At 46.6% G+C, this 10,973-nt stretch overlaps 1 protein-coding gene across 1 annotated transcript; it reads right to left on the bottom strand.

Moving 5' to 3' along the window:
* Positions 1-225: 225 nt before the first annotated feature.
* On the bottom strand, positions 226-10,746 carry PROKR1 (prokineticin receptor 1). The gene is made up of 3 exons (XM_068564159.1): positions 10,741-10,746; positions 8,817-9,397; positions 226-922 (listed from the first exon to the last, which is right to left on the bottom strand). The coding sequence occupies exons 1-3, from the start codon at positions 10,744-10,746 to the stop codon at positions 226-228; spliced, it is 1,284 nt and encodes a 427-aa protein (XP_068420260.1).
* Between the last annotated feature and the right edge of the window lie 227 nt (positions 10,747-10,973).

Raw genomic sequence — 10,973 nt, 5'->3', positions numbered from 1 at the left:
TATAGGTTTCACCAGTGCCTACTCTTTGCACAAACTAGATGTTCAATGAATGTCGGCCAGGGGTGATGGCGTCTAATCACACCAGTTTTAGAGATTCTGAGCTCCCTGAACACAGCGTTGACATATTTGTCCATCTGCTTTGCCCTATGCAGCAAACCAAGTGTTCTTGGTTGATAGCATGTACCTAAGCACACTGCTCAGGGTCCCAAAGGTCCCGTTCTGGGGTTATTTCATTATGATGCAGTCCACCTCTTCAGTGGCAGGCACCCCCGTGGTTTTGAGGTCAAGGTCCCCACTGGACTTACTCCCACTGTAAGAAGGCTTCCAGTGGAGCAGCATGATCTTCTTGAAGTACTTGATGGTGTTGTTCTTGACGGTCACGAAGCACACGGTGTTGACCATGCTGTTGCTCATGGCGATGCACTCAACCACATAGAAGATCGTGAGGTAGTGCTTCTCCTTCACAAACACGGTGGGGAAGAAGTCACGCACAATGGTAAAGCCGTAGAAGGGCGCCCAGCACAGCACGTAGGCGGTGAGGATGCACATGAGCACCAGGACCGTCTTCCGGCGGCAGCGCAGCCGCTTCCGGATCTGCTCAGTCTGGAAACCAGGGACAGCCTTGAACCAGAGTTCCCGGGAGATCCTGGCATAGCACAGGGTCATGGTGACCACCGGGCCCACGAACTCAATGCTGAAGATGAAGAGGAAGTATGACTTGTAGTAGATCTGCTGGTCCACTGGCCAGATCTGGCCACAGAAGATCTTCTCCTGGCTCTTGACAATGATGAGGACCGTTTCAGTGGTGAAGTAGGCTGACGGTATGGCAATGAGGATGGACACCATCCACACCAAGGCAATCAAGCCAGTGGCTGTTTGATACTTCATGCGGGGTCTCAGCGGGTGGACAATGGCCAGATATCTAGGACAAGGACACAAATGAGATCAACCACTGTGGTAAGGAAGTGCTGGAGGAGGACGTTATTTTTACAACATTGAGGCACAATCAAATGTTAGGTGTAGAGGGAAAGAGCAGTGTTATGTGGGCTTCCAGGAAAGGCAGACTTGAATGCCAGCTCCAGCTCCACCTCTTATAGCTGTGCAACCTCAGGCAAGTTTTTATTTTTTTTTTAATTAAAGTATAGTTGATTTACAATGTTGTGTTAATTTCTGCTGTACAGCAAAGTGATTCAGTTTTATATATATATATATATATATATATATATATATATATATATATATTCTTTTTCATATTCTTTACATTATGGTTTATTCCAGGATATTGAATATAGTTCCCTATGCTATACAGTAGGACCTTGTTGTTTATCCATTCTATATGTAAAAGTTTGCATCTACTAATCCCAAACTCCCAATCCATCCTTCCCACACCCCGCCACCCACCCCTTGGCAAACACAAGTCTGTTGTCCATATCTGTGAGTCTCTTCTGTTTCTGTTTCATAGATAAGCTCATTTGTGTCATATTTTAGATTCTACATATAAGTGATATCATATGGTATTTGTCTTTCTCTTACATAGTCACTTACTATGATAATCTCTAGGTCCATCCATGTTGCTGCAAATGGCATTATTTCATTTTTTATGGCTGAGTAATATTCCATTGTATGTATATACCACATCTTCTTTATCCATTCATCTGTCAATGGACATTTAGGTTGTTTCCATGTCTTGGCTATTGTGAATAGTGCTGCTGTGAACATAAGGGTGCATTTATCTTTTCAAATTAGAGTTTTGTCTGGATATATGCCCAGGACAGGCAAGTTATGTTTAATCTCTCTGAATCTCAATTTCCTTATCTGCAAAAGTTTTTTTGTTTGTTTGTTTTTAAAGATTAAATGTGCCAATATAGACACAATTTCTGGCACAGTTTAAAACACGGTATATACTCAATAAATGGTAACTATTATTATTAAATGTAGTAATAACATCTCCTATCGGTTTCTAGCCTGGCACTGTTCCCAGGTCCTTCCTGTTTTCAGGGCCATTCATCCTAATTACCCCACAGCTTAGAGCTAAAAGGACCTGATAATTCCAAAGAGTTGTTGGGAGGATTTGCCCTTTCTGATAGAAACAGTGGGCAAAGTTTTGCCTTCATTCCACATTTTTAAAAACATTGCTCTGCATGCAAAGGTGGAGGAAAAGCATGTGACCATTTATCTTATTTTTCAGGTTGAAAAATGGAGCTTAGTGAGAGATGAGTGACTTTCTCAAGGTCAAATACCACAGGACTCTCGATAGAAAACATTTAACCCTATCTCACATGGTTGATGTGAAAATCAATTGAGAATATACACGAACATGTTTTTTAAACCACAAAGCAACAGACAGTAAAAGATATTGCTTTTGTTCTTTCCCTTAAAACCACACTGCTGTTACCACAGTTGTCCAGAAAAGAAGAGAGAGCATTTTCCGGGGGATGTGAGTCATTCGTGCAGTATGAAAGCCTCCTTCCCAGAGAGAGTGCACATACTTAGACAGAGAGCTCTGGTTTCCTGGAAGATGTTCTGTGTGTGGCAGGGGGTAGAAGCAGGAGAAGGAGAAAGATGGCAAATGAAGTGGGAGGGAATGACTAATCAACGCTGGAAATAAACACATCCTCACGTGTCCACAGCTTATCCCTGGTAAAGCCAGGGGCAGACGTGACAGGGGCCTGAAGGAAAGCTAAACAATTCTGTTCCCTTCGCAGCCGATCCCTTTGAGGTCATCTTACTTGGGATTTTGACTGGAAGAGGAGGGTCATTCTTTTTTTGTGTGTCATATTCCTGCTGTTTCTGTCCTTCCCACAACACAGACAGCCAACCCCACTGAGTGTCATCTGGAGAGTTCAGTGGCACAAGGCTTCTGCTCTCTTGTAGCTACCAGCTGTTAGATGAAGTTGGATGGGTTGGGTCCACCCTCTGGTCGCCCATCTGGCTTCTTGTCACGCTCTGCCACCAGCAACAATCCCTGGCACTCGCCAGTCTCCCAGGGTGGATGCTGAGGGTGAAATGGGAATGTCTGCAGGGTGTTGGCAATGCTTTTGTCAATGCACATGAAGACCACGCCGCTCTTGCTGTATGGAGGGCACCAAACCTGCTCTGAGTCATAATGAAAACTAAGAGTTTCGAGCTTTTGCTCTCACCAGCTCTCTCCCTCTCTATCTACCCCACCGTGTTCTGCTCATTACTCTCTCAAAGAATATTTCTGTATTTGTAACTGCTTGCTATATGAACGTTCACTATATGATTCTGTTCCTTCTTTTCCCACTAGTAATTTCCCAAGTCTTTATGATATTTTCAAACTCAGAGTGTTTTTCCAATGAACACGTAGGGGAGAATGCTGATCTAGAAGACCAAGAATCTACTCCCAGCTTTGCCACAAACTTGCTACGCGAATTTTTCATTTTCTTAGCCCTGAGGACTCAATTTCCTCCTCTGTGACATGGGAATATCAAGTGCCTCACCAAGCTCACAGAGATACTGTGAAGCTCCAATGAGACACTGCACATAAACAATAGGCTATTAATATACAAGAAGAAACTCTTAGTATCCTAAAATGTATTTTTAGAGCTATTCTGTGTAGCAAGCAATTTTCTTTCACCTGTTACTGGCAAATACTGCATTTGCAAGTTCTATGCTACTTTCTATTTTATTGGACCTATTTTATTGGATTTACTAATCTTCACATCAAAATTAATCTGTGATTGCCCATCAGATAGTTAGTTCATCCTGACATCACCCCACCTCCATCCCCAAAGTTAGCACCGGGAGCTGTGCAAGAGGTCTTCCAAATACATTAACCAATAGGCAAATTGCAGAAAACTGTTTCAAGGATTGCCACCAGCCTTGGGTATGCTAGGCTCAGAACTCCATTATTAGTAATAGTTGCTTGACTTTGTAAAGCAACTTACAGTTTACAGAGTGTTTTCAAATCCACATTCTCATTAGATAACCCTAACTCATTTGAATAGGTAAGGGAGCAAAGATGCCCATCTTACAGAAGGGCAAACTGAGGTTTCAAGAAGTTAAATAACCTGTCAAAAGCCACGCAGCTAGTAATCGACAGAACCATGATGTAGACCCATCCGTATCTTGCTCCAAATCCAGTGGGCTCGCCAACACGCCAATTGTTCCTTCCCTTTCAAACCAGAGCAAGCAATATCCCTTCCTCCTGCCCTTCTGGCATCCTGGCAGCCCCTCTGTTCTTTTCATCATAGTCAGCTTCGACCTAGTGATGTTCCAAAAAGGAGTCAGGCAATTGGCAGCTACTTTCCTTAGGAGTATGCCCTTGGCATTGTAGCGTGTCTACCACTACAGTGGTTCAGGTCCAGATCCACTTAGAGTCAGCATTTCCCAGAGAACAAAGAATGAAGGCTGCTGGACAAAGAAATGTCCAGCCACTAACTGTGTGATGACAGTGGGCTGGGTGATTAAGCAGAGAGCATTTGAGCTCCCTCTCTGCCCCAGGACTCAGCCCCAGCTCTAGTCACCGAAGTGGCGGTCACAGTAGTTACTGGGCGGCTCATGGGATGGGTAGCAAATGTACAACCTGCTTTTTGGGCCAACCGGCCCCAACCGATAAGCTCACCAGGAAGCATTTGGGCTTCCTAAGGCTGAGTGCTGTTCCTCATGCCTTAGCTGCCTCGTCCAGACAGTACAAGAGAGCTGCCAACAGGCAGGCAGACTGGCCAGCTTCCCCTGGATTCCGGATTAAAAAAAGGAGGGACCCCAGTGCCCCAAGTGCCTGAGATCCAAAAGATATACCCCGAGGACAGTGCAGGTGTCTCCACATCAAAGAGGAAACCCAGACCTGGGGGGACAGAGTCCTCTGAGGACATTTTGCAGTTCCCTGCTACCCTCAGGTCTGACTCCCTGTGCCTAGATTTTGTGATCTTCTAGAAGAGGACCCTATTCTTTCTGATCTCTACTCTTTTACATTCCTTGCCCTGTCCCCCCTCCCCCGCTCCCCGGACCTCACTCTCACCTCAAGCATTCTCTCGGTTTTTGCAAACACAGTTCTACCTACCCTCTTGGAAATCTTTTTTTCTCCTTGCTGATCGTCATTTGTTGAAAGCCAGTAAAAAGTCTGTCTCCTGCATGAAGCCTCCTCTGATTATTCTGTTACGCCACGATCTCCCCCTTCTCTAAATTTCATTTCAGACTGACCCTTTACTTACCCCCTAACTTTCCTGTGTTAGTTCTCACCCTTCCCCCGCACTCTGGATGGTAAGCTTCCCAAGAGCAGGGATCATGCCTTACTTCTTTTATAACCTTTTGCTGTCTGTGAATTCTGGGCACCTAGGATCTTAGTAAAACTTCACCCTCAGCAAGTACCTAGCACTGGATGAACAGAAATGTAATAAGCCGTGGTGACAGTTCTCAAAAAGATTGCAACTTTTTTTGGAAAACAGGACATCAGTGTGTTTACCCAGCATGAGACTGGCAGGCAGTCTGGAGCTCGATAATAAAATGTTGGAAAAGCAGATGAAAAGATTCCAGCCATATTTTGTATACAGTGGCATTGTTAGAGGTCTTTTGAGCAAGAGAGGGAGGGCCGTATGAGGCAGAAGATTAATTTGGCTGCAGTCTTGCTTTCTTCCCCTGGGCCATGGAACCCTTCTCGCTATTCCTAGCACCTTCAGGTTTGCTCCCGTCTCGAAGCCTTTGCACTTAGAATTCTCTTTGTCTGGAATGCTCTTTCCCAGTCTTTACGAGGCCAGTTTTTTCCCCCCATCATTCAGAGGTCTGTCTGTTCAAATATCTTCTCAGAGACACTTTTCCTGATTCCCAGCTAGAGTGCCTCCCACCCTCGGTCACTCTCAGTGTTTGCTTGCGTGTCTGCTTGTTTGTTTTATTGAAGAATAGTTAATTTCCAATGCTGTGTTAGTTTCAGGTGTACAGCAAAGTGATTCAGTTATACATATATGTATTTGTTTTTTGGATTCTTTTCCATGATAGGTTATGTTTATTTGGTTTTGCTCAGAGTATTTCTCAGGCTCTGAAATGACCTTCCTCGGTTGCTTGCCTGACTGTTCTCTCTCCATCAAGCTCCATCAGCACAAGGAGCTTTTTTGCTTATTCACCATCGTATCACCAGTGCTTGAAATAGTATTGGTAACTTTGTAGTCGCTCTATAAAAATGCATTGTGTGAATGAATGAATGTTGAGGATGGATTGTGAGGGAGTAGTGTTGGCAGAGGGGCGGAGCTGAGAGACACCACCGCAGGAAGACCAAGAGGAGACTATGATAATTCAGCCCCTGGGTGAGCAGGGGGGAGGTTGGGCAGGGGGGTGGGAGGGGATTGTCAGGGCCCGGGAATTAAGTGAATGCTGGAGAAAGGGAGAGAGCAGCCAGGACAAAGGGGACTTTTGAGCTTAGATGCCTGGGAGAACCATGGGACCAACAGTAGAAACAGAGAACGGGGTGGGAAATAAATAGTTCTGTTCTACTATATCTTGAGAGCCGTGTTTCTTAGAAACTTCGTATCATTATTTCTTTAATCACATCACAAAAGCAATCACTATTATGAAAGCAAAGAGGTTAGCCAATCGGAAATAGTCATTAGTTTATCTGGTTTTGTTGTTGTTATTCCTTTAAGGGTTAATTTACAAAGCATAACATCCGCTGTTTATTGAGTGCTTACTCTGTTTTAAGCATTGTTCTAAACACTTACATGTATTACTTCATTTCATCCTCAAAGCAACCCAATACATTAGGTTTTCTAACTATTCCCATTTTATACATGAGAAAATTGAGGCAGAGAAGGGTCAACTAACTATCACAAGGCCCTGCAGCTAATAAGTGGTGCCGTAGGAGTTTAAACCCAGGCAGACTAACTGCTCACACTATTCCTACAGAAATTTCATTAAACAAAAATAAAGATATTTTTATAACTGTGGCCATATTTGTTATATCAAGACAAAAATTAGTTGCCTAAAACTAACAAAATCAAACCCAGTGTCTGGGTTCAAGTTTCCAATCACAACCCCACTCTAAACAATAGCCGTCCCCATGATGCAAAGCACGTTCCCGATTAAAATACCCACCGTAAGAGAAATGCCTGCAATATTTCAGACAAGCTAAGTTTCATATGAAAGGCGAATATGAGTTTGAAAGAGTTCAGTAGATGGAGGTGGATTGATTGACATAGATACTACCTCTTACATGTTTAGAATAGCCCAATGCCCTGATTTCGTCCTGGCTTCCATTCCCCTTGAAGCCATTTCTTCCTGCAGTGTTACCCCTTTCTACGAGTAGCCCGCTCCATGGTAAAATGGGTCTCACCCAGGGAGCAGGGGCCCCGCAGCAGGCACCTACCTACCATACCCCACTTTCGGTGGCTGAGAGCACCTTCGGTGAAAAACTGTCTTGCCAGAGTGAAACTTCAAGAAATGATCCCATATGTTTTGTCCTGTTCATGTGCTAAGAGGGATGGTGGCAGCTTCCACTTTCAGAAGAGTTCAGAGACAAGGTCCCTGGACATCTTCCTCGACAGCTGTGAAGGGAACTTGGGGGGCAGATACTCTGCTTGACTGTCCCCCTCCTGCGCCTTCTACAGGTTCACCCAGGGTCCGTTCCTGGGTGGACAGAACACCATGGGCTTCGTGACTCATGTGGAAGAGCTTGGCCAAGCCTTGCGCAGGGATGACACCTCTGGACACCTTCTATGGGTGACAGACTGAGGGCCGTTTAATGTGCTAATTCCAATATCCTCCTAGGTTTTAAGGCCAGGTTCCTTTTCAACTCCCTGCCCTTGGGAGTGGTCTATGTCTAGGTATTCTACCCCTGGTCATCCCACTGATGGCTTCAGAAATCAAGCTCTATTTGCTGTGTTCCTCCCCGGAACACTGTCCTGGGGTGTCCTGATTGGGGGGGAGGGAGCTGAACACCACCAGAGCCCTGAGGCCATGGGACACGGAGATCATCTGTGCTTCAGGCTCTCTGGGTTAAGAGAGAGAGACGGGCTGTGCAGATCCAAGTACACAGAGGCCCGATTAGACCCTCAGGGTAACTGTCTCTGGACTGCAACAAGGTGTTTTGTAACAAGAGTCCACCTTTGGGCACAGGAGCCTGCAAAACTGTTCCAAGGGAACAAAAACTACTCTGGCCCATTAGCACAGGCGATTATACTAAATGAAAAGCCTAGAGATAACATAGGAAAGATTTGCATAGGCTGCTCTTACTGATTTTATTTACCATCACTAGAAATAGCTCTTCTGTACTGTTGTACACTAACGTATGAAAAGGAGCCAACTGATTACTGCAACAACCAAAAAAGAGTATATAAGCATGGGTCCCCTTTTTTGTTTTGGTTTGTTTTGTTTGTTTTTTAGAACAAATCCCTCAACCCGTGTTAACATTGTTAATCAACTATACCCAATATAAAATAAAAATTTTTTAAATCATCATAACAATAAAAAAAAATCAACCAGTGTTTGTGGGGACATCACGTTTCAGTAGAGGATGTCTTGATGAGATAGAAACCTCCCTCAAGATTTCCAAGTTGACTCAAGAGGTAACTGCCTGAAACTTAAACTTGTCCCTCCACACCTCCTGGGAGCTGCCTACCTCTAGACCTTGGACAGATACAACCTCTAGGACCTTGTCCATAACAGAGGGATCAAAAGCCTTCCTGCTGCCCAACTCTAGGGGGCTCCACTACCTCCTGCCTGCTTACTGCTGGAAAACTAGAACTCTTCGCACTGTTCAATAAATGGGCCACCTTTGGGCCCCCCACGCATTCACAGCTCTGGGGAATACAGATACCTGTCATCAATCACAACTGCCCCTTCGTTCATTGTCCCCACCCCTCACGCACCTGTCGATGGCGATGGCCAGCAGGGCGTTGGTGGAGACGTAGAGAGAGACGGTGCGCAGGTAGCTGACAGAGGCGCACAGCACGTGGCCGTGCTCCCAGGAGAGCTGGCGTACCACGTAGTAGTCCATCTCGAAGGGGCAGCAGACGACGGCCACCAAGAAATCAGAGATGGCCAGGTTGGCGATGAGCAGATTGGTGAGGTTCCGCAGCTTCTTGTAGCGGGCCAGGGCCGCGATGAAGATAAAGTTGCCAATACCACAGACCAGCATGATGCCCACCAGCGCCAGGCCAATGACAATTTTGGCAGCAAAGAAGGTCCGGGAATTGGTCACATCCTCATCTTCGTCCAAGGGCATATCATAGTCGCCATAGCTGAAGTTGAACGGGAAGAAAGCAGCTTGGGTTCCATGGGGGTCAAGCAGAGAAAAAGAGTTAGTTGAGGTGTTTGTGGCGCTCTCATCCATGACCCCCATGGTGACCTCCAGCTGGCCAGGTGAAGCCTTGAGCAGCGCTCCTGGGAATTCCTCTGGGGAGATGTCGTTAGGCTGATGTCTCCCCTTTCTGCTGAGACTCAGCTTTCCCTTAATGAGTCAGATTGTCCCTGCAAGCGTCCTTGGGGTCCAGTGTCCAAGCTCCACCCTAAGCCTTTGAAAGATATACAAACAATTGGCTACATATGTAAGTGAACCTGGCCAAATTTAAAACCATTCTATAGACGAAGCTGACCCATTAGCCACCTGCCCAGAGTGAACACTGGGTGATGGAGTGGAAATAAAGGAACCAGGGAAAGAAAACAAAGGAATCAAAATCACGTACCCACTCGTTCAGGGAAGGTTAGATTGCTACAGAGACAAACAAGCACTCACTCAGTTTATTTCCTTTCCAATGAAGATTCTGAATGTTGCACTTTTTCTCAGGGACCAAGGTTAGGAGTGTGGGGAGGCTGAAGAGAACCAAAGTGACCTGCTCCAAACTCCATTCCTTGTCCTGACAGCCTGAACTTTGTCCTTGTGGAATTGTCCCTTTCTGTAGCTTAAAGAATTATTCTGAATTCCACTGAAGAGGCAAGACTTTTGAGACAGGCCTGACTGCTCTCCATGCTTCTTTCCTTCTGGCAAAACACTGCTTTAAAATCAGAGCGTATGTAGCAGCTGCCTTCCCCTCTCCTCACTAGGTTTCCTGTTCCTACTTCCAAGTCTGCTGTGACCCTAGAAGCCAGGCACAGCATTTACCAAGGCCTCTCCTCAGACAGAGGCTGCAAGAGTGAAGTCCCAGCCTAATCATTGAGTGGCTTAGAAAGGGGACTCTGGAACAAAATCCTTCCTTGGCTGGTTGTGTGTCCTGAGATAAATAGCTTGAGCTCTCAGAGTTTCAACATCCTCCGGGCAAGAGATCAGTGATGTCTGTAAAGCATGGGGGTCCCTGGAGAGGGAGGATGTTACATCCTAGGACTGCAAGGAATTACTAGTGAGGACCCAGGCCTCCTCGGTCAGCTTCGAGGAAGAAGAGGGCACTCCTGACCCAGATGATGGGGCTGGGGTACCAGGAGGGGGTTGTCAGCTGCACCGGTGGGGATGGAGAACCAAGAGGGAGCCAGAATCCCCATGTCCCCTTCCCTCTCCCTGCAGCCCCAGTCCCTCCCAGAGCCTGCAAACATCAGGCCAGGTTGCTGGGATGTAAGAAGAGGGCTGGGGTCTGGAGAGCTCCACAGAGGGCAGGAAATCCAGAGAGGGAGGGAAAGTGTGAAAGCCTGAGGTTCCTGGGAAAGGGAGACACAGGGAAGACTCCTAGGACCCCCAGGAAAGCATGCTGCCCACATCCCTCAAAGGTGACATGTCTGGAGCCTGCCTTTGGGGGTAGAACTAAAGTCCCTCTGCACAGGGAGGCCCGGCCCCAGTCCCCCGTCTTTCCCCCAACACTTCACCTCCATTTTTCGCAGATTTCTTTCCTCCTCTGAGCATCGGGTCCTGCCCCTCTCAGGCCCTGCCCTTTGCTGCTATCATGTGTGAAGCAGAACCCAGAGCGGAAAGGTCAGAGGGAGCCAGGCTTGCCACCCAGGCAGGAAGGATGCAGTCGGCGTGGGACAGTCCTTGCCCCTCGCAGGCCCTGTGGATCTCCGAGGCGCGCCACCTCTGGAGAGGGACCCTGCAAGCTCGC

This window comes from Eschrichtius robustus, chromosome 15 (genome assembly GCF_028021215.1).
Source record: "Eschrichtius robustus isolate mEscRob2 chromosome 15, mEscRob2.pri, whole genome shotgun sequence".
Lineage (NCBI taxonomy): Eukaryota > Metazoa > Chordata > Mammalia > Artiodactyla > Eschrichtiidae > Eschrichtius > Eschrichtius robustus.
The sequence above is the reverse complement of the archived record's forward strand: the minus strand, read 5'-3'. Positions and strand labels throughout refer to the sequence as shown.